The sequence below is a fragment of the Phytophthora sojae genome (genome assembly GCF_000149755.1).
Source record: "Phytophthora sojae unplaced genomic scaffold PHYSOscaffold_8, whole genome shotgun sequence".
Taxonomy (NCBI): domain Eukaryota; phylum Oomycota; class Peronosporomycetes; order Peronosporales; family Peronosporaceae; genus Phytophthora; species Phytophthora sojae.
In genome coordinates, this window is record NW_009258122.1 from 2,999,763 (window position 1) to 3,024,274 (window position 24,512).

At 57.6% G+C, this 24,512-nt stretch overlaps 8 protein-coding genes across 8 annotated transcripts; 4 read left to right on the plus strand and 4 right to left on the minus strand.

Annotated features, from left to right (window-relative positions):
- Positions 1–1,237: 1,237 nt before the first annotated feature.
- Positions 1,238–5,571, minus strand: PHYSODRAFT_318067 (hypothetical protein; the record flags this gene model as incomplete). Its single annotated transcript, XM_009535720.1, has 3 exons — positions 1,238–4,947; positions 5,077–5,458; positions 5,557–5,571. The coding sequence occupies 3 exons, from the start codon at positions 5,569–5,571 to the stop codon at positions 1,238–1,240; spliced, it is 4,107 nt and encodes a 1,368-aa protein (XP_009534015.1).
- A 2,191-nt stretch (positions 5,572–7,762) lies between these two features.
- On the plus strand, positions 7,763–12,520 carry PHYSODRAFT_355348 (hypothetical protein). Its single transcript, XM_009535721.1, has one exon. It carries the CDS (start codon positions 8,774–8,776, stop codon positions 11,342–11,344), a length of 2,571 nt encoding a protein of 856 aa, XP_009534016.1. The 5' UTR covers positions 7,763–8,773; the 3' UTR covers positions 11,345–12,520.
- Positions 12,521–12,599: 79 nt separating this feature from the next.
- PHYSODRAFT_454958 (hypothetical protein) lies at positions 12,600–13,181 on the plus strand (the record flags this gene model as incomplete). The annotated part of the gene is made up of 1 exon (XM_009535722.1): positions 12,600–13,181. A coding segment is annotated over one exon (582 nt), but the record flags the coding sequence as incomplete, so codon positions are not given.
- Positions 13,182–13,728: 547 nt separating this feature from the next.
- Positions 13,729–16,485, minus strand: PHYSODRAFT_518272 (hypothetical protein; the record flags this gene model as incomplete). The annotated part of the gene is made up of 1 exon (XM_009535723.1): positions 13,729–16,485. The coding sequence occupies one exon, from the start codon at positions 16,483–16,485 to the stop codon at positions 13,729–13,731; it is 2,757 nt and encodes a 918-aa protein (XP_009534018.1).
- Positions 16,486–16,941: 456 nt separating this feature from the next.
- On the minus strand, positions 16,942–19,771 carry PHYSODRAFT_261506 (hypothetical protein; the record flags this gene model as incomplete). The annotated part of the gene is made up of 4 exons (XM_009535724.1): positions 16,942–16,965; positions 17,230–17,715; positions 17,816–18,447; positions 18,580–19,771. 4 exons carry the CDS (start codon positions 19,769–19,771, stop codon positions 16,942–16,944), a joined length of 2,334 nt encoding a protein of 777 aa, XP_009534019.1.
- Positions 19,772–21,820: 2,049 nt separating this feature from the next.
- PHYSODRAFT_520661 (hypothetical protein) lies at positions 21,821–22,099 on the plus strand (the record flags this gene model as incomplete). Its single annotated transcript, XM_009535725.1, has 1 exon — positions 21,821–22,099. The coding sequence occupies one exon, from the start codon at positions 21,821–21,823 to the stop codon at positions 22,097–22,099; it is 279 nt and encodes a 92-aa protein (XP_009534020.1).
- A 237-nt stretch (positions 22,100–22,336) lies between these two features.
- PHYSODRAFT_518432 (hypothetical protein) lies at positions 22,337–22,639 on the plus strand (the record flags this gene model as incomplete). Its single annotated transcript, XM_009535726.1, has 1 exon — positions 22,337–22,639. One exon carries the CDS (start codon positions 22,337–22,339, stop codon positions 22,637–22,639), a length of 303 nt encoding a protein of 100 aa, XP_009534021.1.
- A 17-nt stretch (positions 22,640–22,656) lies between these two features.
- Positions 22,657–24,375, minus strand: PHYSODRAFT_519044 (hypothetical protein; the record flags this gene model as incomplete). Its single annotated transcript, XM_009535727.1, has 2 exons — positions 22,657–23,238; positions 23,287–24,375. The coding sequence occupies 2 exons, from the start codon at positions 24,373–24,375 to the stop codon at positions 22,657–22,659; spliced, it is 1,671 nt and encodes a 556-aa protein (XP_009534022.1).
- Between the last annotated feature and the right edge of the window lie 137 nt (positions 24,376–24,512).

The following is a 24,512-nucleotide window of genomic DNA, read 5'->3' on the forward strand; positions in this document are numbered from 1 at the left end:
AGGAGACCAGCCGCCAACACATAAGCGGAGACTCTCGGCCACGAGTCGATCGGTCAGCTCCGTCTCGCAATACAATGGCTGTCGCACTGCCTTTTGCAGGTGGCCAGCAACAGCGATCGTATCGAGAGTGGACGTCCGAGTTGAAGCGCTCGGCACCAGATATTGCGGGCCGCAGCCTTGCTCTCGATGGGTCCGTTGCCGCGCAGTCCGGATAGCGCCGCGAATTTGAACACAGAAGGCCGCAAGGCTCCAGTCCCGCCTGATTCTAGTGACCGGATGGGGCTCATTTGTCAGGCCTGTGGCCAGCACCTCCGAGGTTTGGCCCGAGCCTCGACAGGAATCAACTTGGTGCCGGCGGCGGAGAACACTGTGCAGCCATGTCACGAAAGACCCACAAGATCCGTTGCCGTACACATGGCTGCTGCTCTCGACCACGACATGTGTTGTGCTGTGGTTAGCCATGTCAGAAGCTTGCTTAGTCTTCTTCGGCGCGAACGAATTTGCTCATTGCCCACTAGTCGAGACGGACGGCGCGGCCGAAACCGTGCCATGGCTCAGCATACAGTCTCACACTTATCAGTGCGGGCCGGCGTCGACACTCTCCTCTCCTCAACGGCGAACACTGGCGCCTCGAAGCCTCTTCCTGCTCTTCACGAAGCTCTCCGAGACTGAGGTCGATGTCCGCGCTTCCACGTCCGACATCATTTATTCATATCGCAGCTGTGCACTGCAGGCCGCTCTGTCCACTGGTCAGCGATATCTGAGCTTGAACACGCACGCGAGTCGCTTTCGCGTGCTGACATGGCTTCTCGGTCCAGCGCGCCTTCCCGGTCACCAAACACCAACACGAACGCTTGCCGGCGATCCAACTGGTGTGCAACCTGCAGGGCTGTCAATCTCCTCGCCGTATCGGCTGACAGAGGCCGGAGGCCGTCGCGAATCAAGTCACAAGCTCGAGCCTTTCGCTCGGAGCGACGCCATCGGTCATCAGTGCAACACCAGCGTCACGTATGATCAATCCGTCCTATTTCCTCCTTCTGTTACGAGTCCTGGTGGCTCCTGCGCGGCGAAAAGATTGAGGCCCCTCGCCGCCACCGAAGCCGGCCCAGGCGTCACTGCTGGCTAACTAAACACACACCTATCCATAGGCTGCCACCACTCGCTCGCTCGCAGTAGCTCGGTCCCCATCGTGCCTTCCTTTACCGGCCCCATCCATCCATCCATGATATCAATCGCTCTACTTGTTGCGATGGAAGAACGAGTTACGCGCGCCGCTGTGCTCGCCGCTGTGGTTGCTGCGGCCGGAGCGGAAGATACTCGAGCGGTAGCTGCTCGGGCTGCCCGACGAGATGGCCGAGCTCGACTCCATCGGGGACAGACTCAGCGTGGACGCGGACATGCGGCTGCTGGAATTCCGGCTATTCGAATTGGCGAGGATCGAGATGCGCTGGAAGTCCTCGACCTCCATGGGCGGGGAGCGTTCTACGCGCGGGTGCGCGGACGACGCGCGTTGACTACCCTGCTGCTCCAGCTGCGATAGCGTGATCCGCATGCTCGTTCCAATAAACTCCTTCGTGTGCACGTGCACCTGGATATCTGGCCGCTCCGCGAGCTTGGGGATCACGAGCTGCATAAATCCGTCCAGCATCATGGGCGTCACGTACTTGAGCTCGACGCCCATGGGGAACGTGTCCGACACAATGGGGCCGCCGTCCAGCACGTTCTTGAGCCACCGCGTCATGTAGTCTAGCTTCTTCGGGTTGCCCTGCGCCCAGTCCGTGAGCAGCCGCTTCCAGGGCACCGAGCCCAGCGTGTAGTGCATGGGCGGCGGGTAGTTGCGGATCTCCTCCCAGTGGTCCTTCACGCGGCGCGCGTTGCCCTTGCTCGAGACCTTGCTCTTGGCGTGGGCGATGCGCGCGGCACTCTTCAGCAGCAAGTGGTGCGCCTCGGCCGACTTCTGGTCCATGATGCCGTTAGCCGCCGCCGTGGCCAGCAGAGACTTATCGGACGAGAGCGAGGTCAGCGAGCCGCGGCCGCCACCAGTAGCGGGCGCCGCTTGGTTTGCCTGAGTGATGCTGCCAATGTCGGTAGGAAGCTCGCGCGTCTCGCAGATGTACGAGCGCAGCTTCTCGTACTCCGACTCGATCGCTGCCAGGTACGTCAGGTCCTTGCTCTCCTGGTCGCGGTGCGCCAGCTTCTGCACCTGCTCGCCCACCTCCTTGGACTGCTGCCAGTTCTTGAGCGTGCGGTTCTCGGTCTTTAGCCGCTGGATCTCGGCCTCCTGCTTCTCGAGCTGCTGGCGCAGCTTCTCGTTTTCTTCGTGGAGCGCGGTGATCACTTCGTGGCTCTCATCCAGTATGCCGCTGGTGCCGCTGAAGCGACTGTTGAGCATCGAGCCCCGCGTTGAGCTGCTGCTGTTCGTGCCGCGCTCGCTGCCGGATCCCGACGCGTGCGGCGCGTCCGATGGACTAGGTGACCGGTTCTTCCCTGACGGTGACATTTTCGCTCCCGTGTGCACCTGCTTCCTGTCCAACTTCATCTGGAGCTGCGCCACCTTGGAGCCCAGCTCCTTGTAGGCCTTCTCCTTCTCCATCTTACGCAGGAACACGAGACGCAGTAGTGAGAAGCGGAAGAAACCCTGCAGCCGCCTCACAGCCGCCAGCGTCTTCAAGTAGCGCTGGCGCTCCGTGTGCATGCGGCAGTACGCCTGGAACCGCACGATGCAGTAGTCGAACTTGAGCACGCGGTACATCTTGCGAGCCGACATGCCGCGCACTTGGGCCTGGAGCAACACCACGCCTCGGCGCAGCGTAAGGTAGCGCTTGTGCACCACGTAGCGACGCCAGTACTTCTGAATCACCACAATCTGCTGCTTTTGCCGCAGGAAGAGCCGCCGCATCAGCCAGCAGCGCACGTTCTTCTGCAGCACGATGGCGTACTTGCGGAGCGCCCAACCCCGCTTGGTCTCCAGCTCTTCCAGTACGCCTTCGCGGAAGTACACGCGGGTCAGACCCACCTGGTAGTCCTGGATGTTGCGTCCAGGCAGAAGCTTGTCCATCAAGTCCTCGCACTTGGACTTGATATCCGGGTCCGACTCGTTGATGAACTTGCCCTGCGTGGGAACGGCACCCGTCAGTAGCACGCGGAACTTCTTGATGCACTCCAGGTGCGGCATTCGGCTCGGGTACGCACTGCGAGAGACGCGGATGGCCTCGATGACACCGGCGCAACGTAGCTGGCTCACGATGTCCCCGTGCGAGAAGCAGTTGGCGCTCTTGAGCGGGTTGGGCTTCAGACAACGCACATAGTGCACCTCCGTGAGTCCGATCTTCTCCATGAGCTGGGACAGACTCTCCTTGAACTGGGTGCCCACTGTAGTGCGGCGCGTCTGCGCGTGACCTCCCTTCTTGTTGCTGCTACGCGACCGGCTACGAGATGAAGGAGCGGCACTGTTGGCGCTGCTCGCGTTCACGTCGTCCGTGAACATCTTGGACAGAATAGTCAGCTTCGACTTGCTCATGCACTGCTTGATATCCGGCAAGATGGCGTCACGGTGCTTGTCGAGGAAGCCTGACGCGTCGTAGGTCACCTTGCCAGCGTAGTGGTAGATAGAGAAGGCGCACTTGTTCAGCCGCGGCGTCTCCAGCAGCGGGTTGTTCTCCATCACCGCCCCCAGTTTGCTCGCGAACGACGCGTCCGTGCCCGTGGCCAGCAGCGATTCTTCGTTCAGGAAGCTGATGACACCCAGGCGGCCTTCGATGAGATTCAGCACGTCCTGGTTGTCTGCGAAAGTAATGTGGGACCACGTAATATTCTCCTCCTCATACTCGATCTGCACCGTCTTGAGCACGTCCTGCACGAACTTCTGCTGCAGCTTCTCGTTGGCGTAGTTGATGCAGAACTGCTCGAACGAGTTGGTTTCGAAGTGCTCGAAGCCGAAGATATCCAGAATGCCAATGAACGAGCCCGCGCCTTTGGTCTTGACGCCGATCGTCTCGTTGATCTGCTCCACCAGCCACAGGAACAGCTTCGAGTACAAGCTCTTGGCCAGCGCGTCACGGCAGTCGGCGGCCTGGTCCTGCGTCATGGGCTTCAGGATGACTTCGCGGCCGACAAACACGTTGCGGTTGCACACGGCGCGCTCGAGCGCTTCGACCTCCACGCCAAGCAGGCGACAGGCCACGGTGAAGTGCTTGAGGTCCACGAGCTGCGAAGCGTCCACGTCTCCGTTGCGCGTGGTGAACTCGGTCTCTCCGAGGTGCAGCACGGCGCCCAGGATCTGCATGATCTCCTGCTGCAGCGGCTGCTCGATGCCCACGACCTCGAGCGCCTCACGCGTCCTGCTGAGATCTCCCTCCTCGTCTCCGCCGGGGGCCTCGGCCCTAGTGGAGACGTACTTGAACGAGTCGACCATGTCGAGCTCGAGGTCCGGGAACTGCTTGCGCTGCGCCAGCAGCTGGTAGAAGATGTGGAAGTTGCGCTCGCCGTCCGCCTGCGTCGTCACGCGGCTCTTCTCGAGCAGGTACGTGCGCGAGCGCGCGCCGATGAGCTGGCCCTCGAGCGTGAACTGCAGCTCCGTGAACTTGCCGAAGCGACTCGAGTTGTCGTTGCGCACAGTCTTGGCGTTGCCGAAGGACTCGAGCAGCGGGTTGGCCTGGATGATCTGCTGGATGACCTTGGAGTTGGAATTGGTGGCCAGCGCGGCCAGGTGGCTCATGACGATCTTGGTCGTCTCCGTCTTGCCGGCGCCCGACTCGCCCGACACGAGGATGCTCTGGTTCTCCTGCTTCTGCCGCATGTTGAAAAAGGCCTCCATGGACACGGCGTACACGTGCGGGGCCTTGTTCTCGCGCTTGCCGTCGCTGAACTTGTCCATCGTCTGCTTCGAGTACAGGTCCAGCCACTGGTACGGGTTCACGGCGATGCAGATGCGCCCCGTGTACGTGTCTGCCCCATAATAACAATTATTGCATCATGCATTAAATGCAATCAATGCACATGACAATAAATATTGTCAGTTCATAAAAAAATCTCTAACGCGGTTAGAGACAAATGCAAAAACACAAACAAACGTACATGGCAATTGCCGGAAGAACCTCCTCCGGAGGTTATAGAGGATGGAGGCCTCGTGCAAGTGGTCGATGAGGATCATGTCCTCGAAGCCATTGTTGGCGCTCTCGCTCGAGTTCTGCAGCGGCAGCGACGGCTTGTTGTCCCCCGACTCCACCGACGTGTTCTTGGCGTTGAGCGCCTCCAGCAGGGCGCTGTCCGTCAGGTCCACGGCGCGCTGCGAGCCGGCCAGCGCCTTCAGCTCGCGCTCCGACTCGATGCGCTCCAGCGCCGCCTCGTCGCGGGGCCCCACCACCTCGTCCAGCCGCACGGTGAGCTGCTTGCCGTCGCCCGAGGCAGCGCAGATGACGCCGGGCAGCCACACGTGCTCCGGGTCCGGCGTGTACACCTAACCGGCAACAATGAAGGTTAGCTTAAAGCGACAGGGCGGGCGGATAAGCTAGTGTTAACACTAGCCTAACGGCGGTAGCAGCTCCATTGGCGCACCTTAATTCCCTCCATGGCTGTGTGTCTATATGGTGCGCGCTCGCTGCTGTAGCTCGCTGTCCTTTCGACGCCGCGTCGGCCTGTGGAGTAAGTGACGGACGCCTCTACTCGCGAGCTGCCGCTGTCGTGTGCTCGACGCTCCTCTTTTCTCCTTTGCTCCCCCTCAGCTGGCCAATCGTAGAGCTCAATTGCACGCCAAATGGCTTCACTGGTGTAGCGCACACATTTTGGGACGACCGCGAGGCCTTGACGTGCGTGGATTTTCCCGTTCTACGCCGCGCCGTCGAAGGCGTTTATCGCCTGCACGGGGTTTTCCACCATGCAATAAACGGCTGCAGCTGGAGGCTGACTTGGCCAGCCAGCCGCAACGTCAGATGGCGAGCTGCAGTACAGTAGTCGCAGCGGGTCACCCCGAAAACGACACGGGGCAAAAATCAGATGCGGGACCAAATACCAAATAATATAAGACGGACTATTTCGTGAAATGGATCAAAAAGTAAAAAATATACCCATTTTGATAAATTACCCATCCGCCAAATAGTCCAGCCCAATTTGACCAAATAGTCCAACACATTTCGAGCGGTTGCGAGCAATGATGCGCATGGGCTTCACCGTGAGCGCCGCTGCGCGACGGTCGCCATGGCTTCGACCTGCTTTCCGGCGCCTGCACAGCTCTGCACTCACTAAACAGCAGTTCGGATGCTTCACGGCCGCGGACTCGTACTGGGAGTGGCTCAAAAACCCGGACAACCCGCGGCTGCAGCGGTTCCTCAAGGTTCACACACTGTTTTTGCCTACCTATTGCCAACCTGCAATTCTCCAACCTTTCGTATTGCTGCCTGTTGCCGGCAGCTGGAGCGCAACTACCTGGCCAATCAGCTCTCGAAGCCCAAGTTCCGCAAGGTGGAGCGCGCCTTCCACGTGGAACTGCGCAACCGCCTGGCGCGCGAGGACTTTAGCATCCCCGAGTGCGTCGGCGACTTTGAGTACTACATGCGGCAGGCGCCCGGCGAGAACTTCCCCGTGTACTACCGCCGACGTCGCCAGCTTTCCAAGGAATCCGACGCAAGTGCAAGTGCAACTGGCGCGGCAACTTCAACGACCGCCGACGAGGTGGTGCTAAACCAGAACGTAGAGCCGTCGCTCAACCACGGCTTCCAGTTCGTCTCGGGCATGAAGATCTCGCCCGACGCGACGCAGCTGCTGCTGGTTATGGAGAACGACCACGAGCAGTGTCGAGCGGTGCTGAGGGACCTGAAGACGGGCAAACTGCAGCCTCTGGAGGACGTCACGGGCATCAAGAACGTCGAGTGGAGCTCGGCCCCGGCACCGACCAGAGTCTTCTACTACACGAAGGTGGACGGCCACGGCCGGCCGTGTGCTGTCTACAGGTACAACCTGGCGACTCACGAACAAGAACTGGTACGTGGCGAGACGTGACGTGATCAATGGGATCTTCAGATTCTGCTTCAGACTTGAAGTGGAAAGTTCAGAAATGATGAACAACAAATGGGGATAAGCGCTCTAACATGGCTATATTTTTGTTGCACGCTAGATCTACGAGGAGCAGGACGAGGCCTTCTTCGTGGACGTATCGCAGACCAAGGACGCGCGCTTTGTGCTGATCAACTGCAACTCCAAGAACACGTCCGAGATCTACGCGCTGGACGGTCAGGACATCGACGCGCGGCCCCAGCTGCTGCGTCTGCGCGAGGCTGGCACGCTCTACTTTGCTGACCACGCTGCTGGACAATTTTTCATCGTCACGAACGCGGACGGCGCACTCAACTACAAGATCGCAACGTCCAAGTGGAACGCACAAGCGACGGAGCCGACGTCGTCCTCGGTTGGGCAGTGGGAGACGCTTGTTCCTGAGCATGAGGACGTGAAGATCGAGGATGTGGATCTGTTCGAGAAGTACCTTGTGCTGTACGAGCGAGTGAACAGTGTGCCGCGAATTCGAGTCTGCAGTCTGGATGGACAGAGCGACACGGACAGCGGTGACCACTACATTCCGTTGCCTGAAGAGCTCGAGATCTGCCGCGTTTCGCCTGGAGTCAACCGCGACTACGCCGCTCACCGCGTGCGCTTCCAAGTGTCCACTCCACTGGTTCCTGAGATTGTGTTCGACTACGATATGAAGAACAGAGAACTGCGCGTCCTTAAGGAGACAGAGCTCACGGACAGGTCCATCAAGCACGAGCGTAAGCGTGACTATGCCCAGAAGCCTACACATTCGACGTTCGACCCGAAGCTGTACACTTGCCAACGGTGCTATGTGCCCAGCATGACCAGCCAAGGTGTGAAAATTCCGATGACGCTTATCCACCGTCGTGATATCACGCTGAACGGACAGAACCCGACGCTGCTGATCGGATACGGAGCGTACGGCACAAACCTCGAGGCGGACTTTGAGCTGGAGCATTTAAGTTTGCTGGAGCGCGGCTGGGTGATCGCACTTGCCCACGTGCGTGGAGGTGGAGAGCTGGGTTTGCAATGGTACCAGGCTGGCAAAGGCATGCAGAAGCGCCACACCTTCGACGACTACGTGTCCTGTACTCACCACCTGCTAGACGCAGGCTTCACGAACCCGAAGCGCCTCGCTGGTAAGGGAGTGAGTGCTGGTGGCCTCATCATGGGGTATGTGGCCAACGAGTATCCGCACCTGTACCAGGCTCTGGTTATGAAGGTGCCCTTCGTCGACATCTTGGCGACGATGCAAGACCCGACTTTGCCGCTGACAGTCCACGAGTACGACGAATGGGGCGATCCGAGCGGACCGAAGGCTCGCGAGTACATTCAATCGTACGCGCCGTGCGAGAATGTGCGAGAAAACCAGGTCTATCCGGCCATGTTTGTCACGGGTAGTCTGAATGACCAGCGCGTGCAGTTCTGGGAGCCTGCCAAGTGGGTGTACAAGATGCGCAAAGTGCAGGCCTCGCTACCGAAAAACGACAAGCGTCTCATTTTGCTGAAAATGGGTGAAGACGACGGCCACTTCGGCGGTGGTGGTCGTTTGGAGCAGCTGGAGGAGAGTGCGATGGAGATTGCGTTCCTATATCGAGCGCTGCGTCTGCCATTCCCTCCAAAATAATGCGACCAAGTCTGTAAATAGAGGCCTATCTCTCTCTCTTTGGCTGTGAAGTGTTTTGTAAAGGTCTGATTGAGTTCAAAGTGCACTGCACGTGCGTACGTAGTGGTGGCCGGGCTGTAGACTATGTCGGCTACGGCGCAAGAGCTGGAAAATGAGATCGCGCAAATGGAAGACCGACTTGCGAACGTGAAAGTGGTGGTGGAGGTGGAGAAAGAGGCGTGGCGACGGAGCTCACGCACTGGCAAGCGCGGCACCAAGTGGAAGGGGGCGGCACCACCGCGTAATAAGGACAAAGACTCGGCCCCGCCCTCGACGGCCAGTGCGAATAATACAGGAAGTGATGATTTCGATGAAGCGGTGACTATCATGCCGGAGTATTGGGACGCGTTGGAGCTGGCGCAGTATCTTAAGTCCAAGCAGCTCGGGAGCTACGCGCAGGTGGTGGTGTATGAACAAATCACAGGCAAGGTGTTGCTCGACACTCCAGCCCCCAAGCTTCGCAAGCTCTTTGAGGACGTCGACACTTCGGCGGATGACCCCAGTTGGAAGGCCTTCCAGAACGAGTGCGTGAAGCTCAAAAAGCATCAACGACGGCTTGAAAAGGCCGTGGCTACCAGCAGATCGATGCCAGACTCTGCTCGCTCGCTAGACGCGTCGGCCGAAGCAAGTGACCGCCGCCCGTTTCCGTCTGCAGTGATGAGCTCAGCGGGCGCCGCCCTTGTGTTCCCGTTGATCTCACCTCGTGTGCCAGGGCCTCAGAGTGCAAAGCCCCCAACAGGCTCGAACCCTCCGTTCCAACTGCGGAAACCGACGTCATCTAACAGTATCCCCATGGCGACGTGCTGGAACTGCAAAACGCGGTTCTTTCGTCCGCACGTCAAGCGGCCAGCAGGAGGACCCGCTAGTGTTGACCCGACTCAGCCTGTGGTCTCATCCTCGATGCGAGCTTCACTCGTCGCACGCGCTTACTGCTCCAAAGCATGCCAGGAAAGTATCGAGTCCAGCGACATCCGCATTTCGCCGTCTCTCAGTGCTCGCGTTCAAGTTACGTTTGGATCTACTACTGCCCCAACAGAAGAGAAGACCAAACGCACTCGACCATCTCGTGTGGCCACGGGGCTCGCTTCCATGTCGTCTTTAACGAGCGACCAACCAGATCCAGATCCGCTATCGCGTGGTGATGGTATCACCACTAATCGACTCGGAGCCAATGCGAATGGAGATGGCAGTAGTGTTCCACCTCCTCGATCGAAACGCTTGCGGAAGTTCAAAACTTTCGCTCGACGGTCGTCCAGACCAGACGCATCGCTGGATGATCCGAACAACTTTGACTTCCTTCACGTTGCAGCTCCTAGACGTGAGACGACAGCTGTGTCGTCCGCGTCTCCGCGGCAAGAGTATGCAGAGAGAGCGAATATGGTTCATGGAGGTCGTCAGGCTTTTGATGGAGCGAATGCATCCGGCACATTCACGATGTGCCCATCAGCAACTTCATTAGCGATTAATTCGTATCGGACAACCGGAACAAGTGGTGATCGCTCACCTAACGCCAAACCTGTCCCGCCAGAACTGATGCTCAGCAACTCGGCGCAACAAGCAGGCCTCAAACAATCCAAGGTGTACCAGCAGTCCCGGTATAAGCTGGACCCGGACCTGTTCCAAACCCGAGAAGAAACTTTCTCGAGTTGCTTTGGTGCCCTGCCGCCAAGCAATCGCTCGTACAGACTCGGCGGTTCGCGGGTGGTCGATTATGGCCGCGGAAATCTCTTGCGGCTGCAAGAGTTCCTTACAGTTCGCGCACTGCATCGGCTGAGCTTGACGTCACGCGCGTGGTTCGAGCTCATCACGGTGCCCTCGACCTTCAGTGATGCGCTGTGGGGTGTACACGTACTGCGCATATGGCGGCCATCGGAGGACGATGAGGAGTTCTTGCATGACATCGGCGTGCTCAAGAAGCCTGAGCGACCTCGACGCATGCTGCAGATACTCACACGCCAGGTATCTCGCGTCATGGTGGAGAATATGAAGGTGCTACTGAACCCTGAGAGCTGGCAACTAGCCACCGTCATGACGCCTCAAGAAGGCGAGGGCATCCGCTCGCTGGGTAAAATGGTGCCGAGGAAGCGGGATCGCCCGGTTGAGCTCGTTCACCAACACCGGCACCCTCCGCCCGAGCTGTATGAGCAGGTCACAGCCATCTACACGCGCGCGGGTGAGATCGTGGCGGTGTGCGCTCGACAACTGATCCGGCCAGTCGACCCCATGGCGCTGCTCACGGACATTCTGCAAGGGCTGAAGAGCGGCGAGCTTTCGCGCGTGCAGTGCCGCCGCCTCCGACTGTTTTCGCAGACCAACCGGCTACCCTTCGACCAATGGGGGTTGCTGTCTCACTGCAGCCGCAGCGTGGTGGAGTTCTTCTGGTCTGGATCGAGCTCGGAAACAGCAGTTACACCGCCGCTGGTGCTGCCCGTTTGGCACCAGAAGATCTTCAGCAAGCTCCAGCTGGCGCTGCAGCAGCGGTTGCTGGGTAAGGACAGCATCAACTACGTCATCAAGGTCGCCCACGACCAGAGCGCGTCGGCGCCCGTGCTTCTGTCGCTCGAGAAGTTCCTCACGCGTTGCCATACGCACGCGGTGGCCACCAGCACTAGCCAGCAGCCTCGAACAGCCGTCGAGTCTAACGCAACAATTTAGATGGCTACACTTTTTGATTAGTCCAGCGGTTTGATTGTGCCGCGACTATCGGGACAGTATGGTGTACCGTGCAGCGTGGGGTGGAGAGACTGTGCAACAGAGACTCGGTCGATCTTCTTGCAGCCTGCGAGCTCGTACGTAGGTTGACCCGCACAGAATGTATTCTCCACTTGGTACTGCCGTTTGGGGCGTTCCAGCGCGAAGCCACCGATGCCTATTACTTGTAGTGCCGCTGGTGGACAGCGAAACGAAGTGTACGACAACTTGTACTGTAACTCAGGATGACGACCAATCTGGTCACGCAGCCAGCCAGCATTGCAGGATTCTTCCCTGCGGTGCAATGCGTTCCGGCGGAGCAAGGTGTTCATCGCAGGGTGCCGCTTATACAGCAGCGAACGCCCGCTTATAAGTTTTAAGCGGGGGCCGATGCTGGCATCGAGGACCCGCCGCCACGCCACGCTTGCCTTGCGCCGGCGCGGTCATGCTCGCGCTTGCGCGTGAGATGAGCACGAACAGCGTTAGCGTCAACGCTGAGCTCCGTCTGCGCGCCCTCCCTCGTCCACGCACGCCAAGCGCGCCGCAACCGATGAAAAAATCCAACCGGGCCCGTCGGAGACGATGTGGTCACCTCAGCCGCGTACCCATCAAGCCCGGCGATCCTCGCGCACAGCAAAAAGCGGAACGCTGCCTGGCACACCAAACATGGCTTGATCGTGCATCTTCATCACCTCTCATGTGAGTGGAGACTGCGGTAGTAATGAAAGAGTTGACGAGCGTCGTTAGCCAAGATTCTTGGTGATACGCCACAGGCGATTGCAGACCCGCTGCACATTGAAGCGGGCCTACGCGACAACCGCGTAGAGTCAGGGGGGGGGGCGCTGCCCTCGTCGGTAAACGAATGATGAACCCACATCGCCCGCAGTGAGGAATGGTGTTTGTTTTGACAGCGGTGTGTCCAAGAAGCACCGCGGCGTATGACTCTCGCACCGAGACCGCTTGGATTCTCGCCTGCCTCACGCTCAATCCTCTCAACGTGGAGTTTGACACAAGGCTCGCCGACTAAAGCACCAGCGGGACATAAGGCGGGAGATATACCAGCATCAGCTGCAGACGGACAGCGAGGGAGCGAATCACGCGAAATCCCCGTTGCAGTCAGTGCAGCAGAGACCTCGCGCCAGCGGCGGTCCAGCCCAGTTCGGAATTTGCCTCGCAGCACGCACACCCGCCCAATCGACAGGTCATTACATAGTCAGCCATGTTGAAACCCGCCACCAGCAGCACGCGCAGCATCGAGAGGGGCCTCTGGTCGGGCGAGGAGCACGACCGCTTCCTGGACGGGCTCAAGCTGTATCCGCACGGCCCGTGGAAGAAGATCGCGAGCTATGTGGGCACGCGCTCGCCGCGCCAGGTGCAGACGCACGCGCAAAAGTACTACGAGAAGGTGGGGCGCCGCCTGCGTGGGCTGCGCAAGGACCGCAAGAAGCTCGTGCGCCCCGAGCACAGGCTCGACGAGGACATGGTGCAGCTCTGCCAGCTCGCCAAGACCAAGAAGGACCCGAGCGGCGGCGTGGACCCGGTGCTCGCCAGCCGCCTGCGCGCGCCGCTGTCGTCGCCCTCCAAGGTCAGCATCTCGCTGCTGGCCATGGAGACGACCGAGCAGCGGACGACGTCCTTCCAGCAGGAGCTGCAGCAGGCCAAATGTTCGTCGCCCGCCAGCCCCTGCCCGAGCGCCAGCACGGCCTCGGCCACCACCGACAGCGACGCCGCCATGGACGTGTCGGACTTTGACGACTCGTGCCTCGACTTCCTGATCGAGGTGCTGAGCGGTGCGGACGCGTCCGCTAGCAGCCACAGCAGCAGTGCTGGGGACCTGGTGATCAATGTGTGACGACGCGTAGAGCGTGTCAACATGTAGTAGTAGTTTACCCCACAGCGTCCGGTAGAACACGGCGCTGACACCACCGCCGCCGCCGCTGCAGCAGGCGGCAGACCTCCCCACACTCGTACAGTAACTTATAAAGGAAGAAGCCCCGTTTGAGTCTCAACTATGGAGTCGGTCGCAGCAGTAGATTGCTTGGCGTGCGTCTAGCAATGGACTATTTCTTTGTATGGATGAAAATCCAGCGGTCGGGCGCAGCAGCATGGTCACGGGACGATCAGGAAGATGCGTCGCGTGATCTCTGCGAGTTCAACTCTGCGGACAGCAAAAAATTTGCGCCCACAATGTGGCCCACATCGAAGTCGCACTTCAACCAGCAGGACGCGCTCACATCTGGATCACCAAGCTCTATGGAGAGCTCTCGGCATTCACATGAAGGAGATTTCTCTGTATTCACATGAAGACCGAACATGCATGTGTCATATTACTCTTGCAGTATTTCTCATCAATATATGGCCACGGCCAGCACGGCCGCAGCAGCAGCCAGCGACCACGCCGCTGTTGCCCCCATCGCCGCCGACGGGCTACTGACCGTACTGCCATCGGTGCCGTCCGCGCCGATGCGCGACGGGCTGCTGCTGGTGTCGCCGGCGTCGTACGCGGCCTGGTCCGCGGCCGAGATGGCCGGGAAGTTGGTCAGATCCACGTCCAGCTGCGCCGTGGCGTCGCTCGACTCTGCTTGCAGCACCGCCAGCAGCGCCGAGTTCTCCGCCGCCAAGCGCGGGGCCCCCGCCGCGTAGCCGTCCGGGCAGCTGGAGCCCTGCGCCACGAGCTCCCACATCGTGCGGTTGCTGCTGCTCACGCACGCCACGTGACTGATGCTGGACGAGTCCGCGACGCCGTACCACCGGCCGTCCGCCGCCGAGAGCTGCACGGCCGTGACGGTGTCCACGTCCGGCTCGTTCTCGGCCCAGGACCAGACCAGCGCGGCCATGATCGTGCCGTCGAGCTCGTCCGGGGCCAGGATGTTCACGCCCGCGGCCACGAACACCGGTAGAGTCGAGGCGTTCACGTGGCCGGGCTCAGCAGCAGTGTCCACCTCCACGCTGCCGCCGCTCAACGCGTCCTCGGTGAGTGTGGCATAGTGCAACTCACTCTTGAAGGCGCGCACGAGCGTACCGGCGTTCATTGTCTCACCGAAGAAGGTGCCGGCCGAGCCGGTCGTGCTGCTCGGGACGTCCGCCCAGCCCGCGCACAGCTCGCGCATGTAGAACATCTGATCGTTCGCCTCAGGCGTGGTCACCAGGATTACCTGCTTGCCCTGGCCGATGAGCTCTTCCAGCGTGAAGCCGTTCCAGTCGCCGCCGGCACTCTTCAAGTCGGACGGTGAGAAGAGCATGTCTCCGAACGTCGTCGTGTACAGCTCCAGCAGCGCATCCGTCTGCGAGTACGTGCCAACCTCGTCTCCGATCTCCGTGTAGATCACGGCCAGGTCGCTCGGGTGACTCGAGAGCCAAGTGGCGATCTCAGCCAACGACTCGTTGTGCAGCCGCTGCTCGTCCGCCTTGATGCCGCTCAGCGAGGGCAGGCAGCCCACCAACTCCGACCCCCACTGCACCGTGCTGTCTTCACCGCTCGCGTCCAGGACGGACCCCAACGCTGACACTAACGCGGCCGCTGCATCGTCCACGAAAGCGATTCCGAACTCAGAGCAGTGAGCACTGCGCAACGAAGAGGCGAAGTAGTGCACGTCCAGCTCGAGGAAGCGCACGCCAAGGTCCAGCTGATCCGTCACGCTCAGGTACTGGTTGCTTGTGCGCATGTACGAGTCGGCGTTCGAGGCGTTCAGCTTCGCGTTGAAGAGCTGGTCGCGGTTGCCGTAGCCGCGGGCTCGCGTGATGACGCTGTTGTGGGTCGCGGGGATCTCCGCGTAGCACAGCGTCTCCGCGTACGAGAGGTTGCGCTGGTAGGTGATGGCGCGGGACACCCACGGCTCAATGAGCGCGGTTCCAGCCTCGCACACCTCGCTGCACACGTCGTCACTATCGCAGAAGTTGACCAGCGTACACGTGACGTTCTCCGGAGTAAACGTTTTGCTGTCCGCGGCGGCGCTACTCGATGAGGATCCAGCACCGGAACTCGAGCTCGAGATGGTGAACGACGGAGATGTGCACGTTGAGCCGAAGCTGCAGCCCTGGACCGTCGAGTACAGCGAGGAGAACTGCGTCGCGGCGTTCTGGCGACCCGTGATGAGCGTGAACAGCTCCGCCATCGAGTTGCCCGACACGTGCGTCGCCAGGGCGTCTACGCTCTCCAAGAACGACGACAGAGCTGCCGCACAGCACGACGCCGCATAGTACGAAAGATCCTTGCCGCTGGCGAGGCCGCTGGCCAGACTCGTGGTCTCCAGCGAGGAGCAGACGTCGCTCTCGGACGCAGCGTACAGCGGGACGCCGGCCTGGAAGATGATGGCGCCAAGCAGCGACGACTCGTCGCTCGTCACGACGCCAGATAGGTACGAGCTCATCGGAACGGAGCACAGCTGATCGTCCGAGCTCGTGGTGGTGCACATGGTCTGGTGCAGCCCGTTGATCAAGCTCAGCAGCGTCTGCTCCAGCGTCTGGCCCGTGGGGACGATGAGCTTCACCACCTCGAGGTACCCGTTGAGCTCGCTGCAGCACGTGGCGTCGCTATCCAGGAGCGAGAGGAGCTCGGGCAGCAGCGCCTCGACGCAGGGCCCCGCCTGTGTGTTCATGACGCTGCAGAAGCCCTGCAGCGTGCTGCTGTCGTCGCTCCACGAGGACAAGGCGCTGGATAGGTCCGTCGAGCTGGAGCCGGAGCCGCTGGAGCTCACGACGCCCGCGAGCAGCAGGTTCAGCACCTCCGAGAATGCGGCCGAGTCGTCCGAGTCGCCGCTCACGAGCGAGCTGAGCGTCGTGAGGTTGCACTGCGACCCGGAGCCGGCGATGGACGGGTACAGCTGCGCGATGTTGGTGGCGATGCAGCCCTGCAGCCCGGCGACGGAGGGCAGCGCCGACAGGTACGTGGACAGCACGCTGCTGCTGGCGCTGGCGTTGCAGGCCGCTTCGTCGTCCGCCATGGCCGTCTGCTCCTCCAGCAGCCGCGCGTAGACTTCCTGGTCATTCTCGCTCAACTGTCGGTGCTGCTGCAGTGGCGAGACGCGCGAGTTCGACGCAACTGCAGCCAAGACGGTGAACAGCAGCAGCGCCACAGGCGCGAGCCATGGACGCGGGCGGGACATCGGGCGAGACGAGGTGAGACTTGCGTGGGTGCCCGCAGTTCCAAAAATGAGCGTCAAGAGAGTCAGACGGTCTCTCGACCTCTGTTAGAGCCGCATGAGCCGTTATTTTCGGTGTTTTTGACATAGTTTTAGTAAACTGCTCAGTAAATACCAGTCCGAGCACCCTTCGAACAAGTCCGCGATGTAGCCATGCTGGCCATTTTGCCAGCCGTCCGTTGGACTGGCGGTAGACTGACTGACTTGCAAAGCGTTGGGATTCACAAAGCGAATCGTCATGGCTGCGTGCCTGGAGGAGTTGCGTGCGTGGCTTGCACGTTGTCCACAGCTGATACCAAGAGTTTGGCGGTGCTGCGGAGGGGAATCCAAACGAGCAAGATCTCCGCAGTGGCCCGCGTTGGACAGAGGCGACTCCATCTCCATTGAAGACGCGGCTTTAATCGCCGAGACCCCGCAGCTTCACGCTAACGCTAACGGCGATGACTACGGCAACGATTTGTTGCCTGCCTTGCACGGTACGGTACCCCGTAAACAAGTTTGCACATCAACGGCTAGCTGACCAGTCCAAGACGGCGAACGGTTTTGCATGAAGATCTGCCACGGACACCGAACTTGGTTTCATGAATACTTCCGTTGTATTGCTAGATTTTTTAAACGTGTGTGTCTGTGTGGTTGGCCCCTATCCAGAGTTAAAAACAGTCTCCACTTAAACCACCGCAGGGGTTCGTTGGAATCACCGATGCTCACTTGGGCTGCTATTCCAGCCGAGAAGCTGGCGAGATCCACGTCCAACTGAGCCGCCGCATTGCCTCCCTCCGCCCGCAGCACTGTCAGTAGCGCCACGTTTTCCACCGCAAGTCGAGGGGCACCGATAACGTATCCGCTGGGGCAAGACGAGCCCTGGTCAACCACCTTCCAGTCCATTCGGTTACTGCTGCTCACGCAGGCCACGTGAGAGATGGCGGTCGAGTCGACCACGCCGTGCCAGCGACCATCAACACCCGACAGCGCCACGGCCGTCGCACCAACAATGGGCTCATTCTCCGCCCACGTCCAGACCATCGCGGCCATCGTCGCACCGTCCAGTCCGTCAGGGGCCAAGATGTTCACTCCGGCGTCGACGAAAACCGGGAGACTCGAAGCGTTCACGTTGCCCGATTCCGTGGCTGTGTCTACGTTCTTGGTGCCGCCGGACAAACCGCCAGCGTTGAGAGTGGCGTAGTGCAACTCGCTCTCAAAGGCGGATGATCTTGCCAGCGTTCATCGTCTCGCCGAAGAACGTGCCGGAAGGACCCGACTTGCTGGTTGGAATGTCCACCCAGCCAGCACACACCTCGCGCATGAAGAACATTTGGTCGTTCGCCTCAGGCTCAGTCACCAGGATGAGGCGCTTGCCCTGAGCGATGAGGTCCCTTAGCTTGAATCCGTTCCAGTCGCCACCGGCGATCTCAAGATCTGACGGAGTGAAGACAAGATCCCCGAATGTTTCCGCGTAGAGCGTCACGAGTGCGTTCATCTTCGAAAAGGTTTTCACTTCATCTCCGATTTCCACGTAGATGACGACCAGGTCGTCGGGGTTCCTTGCCAGCCACGAGGCCACCTCGACGAGCGACTCGTTGTGCAGACGCTGCTCCTCCGCACGGATACCGCTTAGCGAAGGCAGACAACCAACAAGGGACGACTCCCACTCGACAGTGCTGTCTTCTCCACTGGCATCCAGAGCGGATTTCAACGAAGCCACCATGCTGGCGGACAGGTTCTTGACGAACAAGACCGCCACCTTGGAGCAGTGGCCTTCACGCAGCGACGAAGCGAAGTAGTGTGCGTCCAATTCCAGGAACCTCGCTCCCAGGTTCAGCTGGTCCGTCAGACTCAAGAACTGGTTGCTGGTGCGCATGTTCGAGTCGGCGTTGGAGGCGTTAAGCACCGCATTGAAGAGTTGGTCGCGGTTCCGTAGCCGCGGGCCTGGGTGATAACGCTGTTGTGCATTCCATGCAACTCTGCGTAGCAAAGTGACTCGGCGTATGACAAGCTTCGCTGGTAAGAGATCGCGTTTGCAACCCACGGATCAATGCGCGCAGTGCCGGCCTCGCAAACCTCGCTGCAGACGCCGTCGCTGTCGCACACGCGGGTCAAGGAGCTTCGGGGAGCGCGTCTTGCTCTCAACAGCTTCCTTACTGAATGGCAACGCAGCATTCGACCTGTTGGAGGCCGACAGCGTGAAGTTTGGCTTGGTGCACACGCTACAAAAGCTGCACTCCTGAATGGCGGGGTAGACTGTCGAGAATCGCGACGCGGCTTTTTGACGGCCCGTAATGAGGTCGAAGAGCACGGTCATGGAATTGCCCGACAAGTGCGTCACCACGGAGTCCAAGCTTTGCAGAAGCGACGACAGGCTCGAAGCGCAGCACGAAGCCGCGTAATAAGGAATGCTCGCACTGTTGGCCAGACCACTGGCCAGACTGGGGGTCTCCAGCGACGAACAGATATCGCTCTCAGCAGCAGCGTAGAGCGGCACACCCGCCTTGAAAATGATGGTCCCGAGTAGTGAATCGTTGACGGTAACGACATCGGACAGGTACGAGCTCATAGAGGCTGAACACAACTCTCCGTTCGAGTTGGTGGTGGTGCACATGGTTTTGTGAAGACCATTGACGAGGCCGAAGATTGTTTGCTCCAGCGTTTGGCCCGTTGGGACGAGCAGCTTCAGGACTTCCAGGTACCCGTTCAATTCATGGCAACACATTGCATCGCTCTCCAAAAGCGAAACAAGCGCCGGAACTAGCGCCTCAATGCACGGTCCGGCTTGGTCGTTCATGATGTTACAGAAGCCCTGCAGTGTACTGCTGTTGGTGCTCCACGAGGACAGTGCTGTCGGTAGATCCGCCGTGTTGTTCGCGCCAGTCACACCGCCCAACAGCGCGCCCATCACTCCCATGAATGCAGCCGAGTCGTTTGAGTCGCCACTCACCAGTGACGCGAGCGTCCCGAGATCACATTTCGAGTTCGCGATGGCCGGGTACAGATCGAAGAGGTTGGCGTTGACACGAGTTCGGAAGCCTCCAAAAGCCGGCAGCTTCATCATGTACTCGGACAAGAAGCTGTCGCGGAGCTGTTCTTCGCAGACCGTTTTGTTGTCTGCCATCGCTGCTTGTTCAGTGAGCAGGCGCTGGTAGATTTCTTGATCACACAGCCGTCGAAGTTGGTGCGGCGGCAAACTCCACGCCATCGGACTCACGACCAAAGTCGTTGTCAACACAATGGCAAGCCATGCGCTCCGAACGAACATGGCTAGAAGAAGGCGCTGGTGGTCGGTCTTGTGCTGTCGCTGGCAGAATCGGAAATGAATGAACGCAGACTCGAACCCCCTGCAGATAGGTAAGTGCTCCCTTGTTGACCGAACGAGCAGAAAGAACAGACGAGATGACTTCAGCGGCTACAGCATCCGGGTAAACCGACGCTGAGTCAATGTGATGCGAGAACGGCGGACAGCTACCATGTGCGATGGGGAGGGGATTGCTAGCAATCATTTTGGCTAATTAATCTGCGTCATCGTGCGTCGCGTGAACCTGAGGCATCCGGTACAAATGTTTTCCCCCACCAGATACATGTAGTCTGCGTTAAAATACTTGGAGTATGATGAGCGCTCTAGGGTAATTCGGAGTACTATAGCAATCCCCCAGCACCACACGTGAGCTCCGCGAAGCTGCTTAAGGCGGGTAGAGACATTCCTGAGTACTTCAAGTAATCTTTTGGGTTTGCAGGACAGAGCGTGAGTCAACACACGAGTCATCATTGCTGGCAGGCACTTCGCGGCCATGAACGGACAGCAAAAACTGCTTTAAGGTCTTCTGCCAGTTTCGTGCCGTTCTTCGAACTTGCGGACTTACTATGGCATAACTTTTCATTGAATTGTCCATTCTGAAATCTGATTGCACCCGCTAAATCTGCGTGTTTAGGCTGAATTTATGCACTTCACGCTGATCCGGAAGGATTTCTTATTATTGTTTTGAAAAACTTGTTGATTTGGAGTGAGCTGCCAGTTTCCTGCCTCTTTTTGATAGCACTTTTGTATGCTATGCAAATCCTAGGAGGCTCATGGAAATTGCAAGTGACGCTGGATAAATCAACCAATATACTGCGAGAGCTTAACAAGGAGAAGATGCTAATTGGCTAAAACAAGTAGGCACGGAACTGGTTGTATGGCCAGGCCCAGCGCTTCTCCCAGCACCCAGTGATGCACAGATGAAGGCGAACCGGTTCTGCAAAACCCAACACGAAGCAGAGAGCGACCCCTAGGAATTCCGAGCGAATGGTCGGTTTCCGCGGACAAGACGGCGGAGACGTTGAAGGCGAAAGAGGAAACCAAGTTTTTCTGATCGGGAGATGTTGCAAGGTTAAATTAGTCTTGGGGTAGGAGGCTGGCAGCTCAGCCAAGGTTCATTTCCGTTTTTGCATTGCTCTCGACCCACCACTCCACACCCGAGATACGTTCAATGAAAACTAACATTGCCCACAAGATCGCGATCATTGAAAACGTGCAGAGCCAAGCAAGACCAGAGATGATCTGTTACTGTACCATGGTGCGCCCGTCGCAAATTGACTCTCAATTCGTCTCCATCACCCGTTAAACCTCCAGGTACACAGTGCGTAAGCTTTACTACACGCAGTACAACGAAAAAGGTATTCAAAGGAAGGTTTCGGGTCATATGTATGCGCGCTCCGATGATTTTGTCTTAAATGTAGCAAACCGGAGAATTATGTTACTTCCCAATGCAACGACTCGAATGGATTTCTACCCTCTACGCGGATGAAGCAACAGCAACGCACCAAGTGGTCAGCGTCATAGCGATAGCGACCATTTCTCCTGGATACAAATGCAAAATCCCGTTCACTTTACCGCTTCTATGAGGTGGACTTGCAAACGCTTTATGGCTCGCTCGTCACAGCAAGAGGGGGGGGGGCAACATACCATTTTTCCTAGCGAGAACATCTCCCGGTCAACTGTTGCGCGCTGAATTGTGCTACATATTCACCCTACTCAGACCCCACAAATACACACTCGCTATCCGAAGATGACCGTTGCTGAACGAACAGCTCAAGTCGCGAGTGTGGATTTTCGCAGGTTTTCGGTGGGGTCATTGCAGCGACCGCTTTGTGATTCCACTTATCTCGTCAAGCACATTGGAGCAGCAAGATCCTGACGGGCCGACAGTGTCGGCGATGCGAGTGTCCCGCGTGGTTGACGGCCACTCCACAATTTGCTTGTGAAGACCAAAGCCCCAGTGCTGTACAACCACAGCCTCCTGCGCTGTCCTCACCACTCCTGCCGCCAGGAATGACGAATGGAATTTGGTCAGAAGACGAGCACGACCACTTCCTTCTCGCCATCAAGCAGTATCCCCATGGACCATGGGCGGCTATCGCACAGGCCGTCGGCACTCGGTCCGTTCGGCAGGTGCGGACCCACACGCAGAAGTACTACGAGAAGATCATGCGCCGCGTTCGTGGGCTTCGCAAGGACCGCAAGACGTGGGCGCGCGTCGAGCACCGTATCAGTAGTGGGTCGCGGCACATTACGCCGGCAGTTTTTTATTTTCCCCATTTCTTACCGTAATTTACTAACTAGACTCGTTCTAGAGCACACCTTCATAAAATTAGTAAATAAATCGACAGCACCTCTAGATAGCTCCATATTGCTTAAAGAGCTTTAAGCTATCAGAACGAACCCCATTCAGTCTTCATCTCGAATTTAAATCAGCTCGACTCGCAATAATTACTGGCACATTACGACGTCATTTTCAGAATTAATATTTTTCTCAAAAAAATTAAGAGGCTATGTATATAGATACCCATGACGATCGACCTATCTTTCGGAAAATACAAAGGTCAATCCATTGAGGATGTATTCAAGAATGATCCTGGATACTGTCGTTGGATTCACAACCGACCCCGTCTCAACATTAGCGAGGAAATGAAAATCTTTCTTCACTCAAGATTCCTAAATAACGATAACTTCTATATGATGACGTGGGGTAAGTATCGAGGCAAATCTTTACAGCAGATCAGTAAATTGGATCCAGGCTATCTCGATTGGCTAAGAAAAAGTCAATTCGTGATTGACAAGTGTCCAAAGCTACTCAAGGAACTGAACTAAAAAATATCTTTTTTTACTTACGCTGTAGTGAAGTCTAGAACCTCCCCGGTTAGTGTATCGAACGTTAGTTCCTGTTCGCTAATTACGAGGATCAGCATATTCACACCTTGGCATCCAGCATTCGTTCCTTGGATCTGAATAGCCTGAGGTACATCGCGCTCAGTCAGGCGACTGACATCGGCAATAAGCATGCGGTTTGTGAGCGACCACGTCTGACAGTCAAGTAGACCATTTACGAGCTCAGGGGTTAGATCTCCGTTAATCGCTGAAATCTTAGCAATTTCGGTGGTAAAGTGGTGGAAATCATAGTCATGACTGATATCGAACACCTGAGTCGAGCCAATACGAACGTTAAAGTTGCGAATCGACGACCCGGGCTGAAGCGGGTATGGAGAGCTATCGAAGGGGCTCTGGAACTGCTGAACAGTAGCAGAAGCAAAATTGTTTGTCTGCTCCGCGAATGGTAAAAGCACAACATATTTCGCGTTTTTAACACTTGCCGATAGCTGTAGATCGAAAGAAGCATTTAGTTGAGTCGAGGACTTACCAATACCAGCACGCTGGTAAAACCACTGTGCGTAGCAATAATTGTAGCGAACCTTCTTAACCGGCTTAGAGATAATAGCTTGAGGGTTCTCAAGATGAACGAAAGAGACATACAATCGAGCAGTAGGAAAAGGCATGTATGTACCATCGATGGTAGGTTCAAGAGCATTTACAACCGCTCCCCAAGCAACACTAAAGCCAGCAGATGCGGCAAGCACACCACTCATCGAATTACCGGTAGCAGAAGCGGCAATCATGACCGGACAACTATTACCAGACGATAGAGTAGTAGAGGTTAGCGACATACCCTTTGAAGTATCTACCGCGACTGCAGACGTTCCCTGATTCACACGGAAACGCAGGCGAATTTGAGGGTTAGCCATCAAGTCAAGCTCACGGAAGATAGGATGCAGATCGGTGAGCTTAATCTTAAGCATGTAGTTCCACGTTCCCATGATTGCGTTAGCAGCAGTACCACCAGCTACGAAAGATCCACGCGAGGTCTGGTTAGAAATGGTAGTCGATGCAGCAGCACCATCTACCGACGGCCACGAGCTGGAGAAGTCAGCGCCAGCCGTAGGAGGATTCGATAGAAGGCGCTTAACGAAACCATCATTAGGAATAGTTGCACCACCAGGAGGAGCCGAGACAGCAAAGGAAGACGAGAATACCATGGTGTTTGAATATCCATCACCACTGGTAGATGCGGGTCCAGAACTGTATGATACCGACTGAGCAGCGTCAGGGTACAAGAACGATTCAGCTCCGTGCTTTTCAACGTACTGAGGGCTGTAGCCAGTCTGAGCACGAACGTTGTTCCAAAAGAGCTTGTAGTCAGCCATAGAGACGATAGTCTTTCCGTTTAGTTCCAGACTCAGACTATCAATAACGTTCCAATTTCCGCATTTTAGAGTAGCACATAGACGATTGGCAGCGGCAGTTTGAGCAGTGCCACCATTCTTCATTGAGACCTTGTAGGGAAGCATAATGTAGGCATCACGAAGGCTTGCGAAGCCCTCGGAACCGTTAAGCTGAGCCGTAGCATCGATAGTGATGACACCATTCTGGTACGAACCCTGATTTAGGTCAATAACGTGCGGTACACGCTTGCTCGAAGATACCTTGATCTCCGGTTCGCTCTTAAGCGAGCTCTGGTACAAGTACTGATCGGATAGTTGAGTTTCGCTCATTGTTGAATCTATATGGATCCTAATATAGTTTGATAAAATTAAATATTATGTCGCACCTCATCAAGCCAATCACCTCAGATCATGATCTCATCGAACTCGCTGAGAAATGAACGTTCAACTCGATAATATATTCGAAT

Excerpts from the sequence above, each read along its gene's own strand:
- PHYSODRAFT_355348 (XM_009535721.1), top strand. The coding sequence starts at position 8,774 with ATGTCGGCTACGGCGCAAGAGCTGGAAAATGAGATCGCGCAAATGGAA.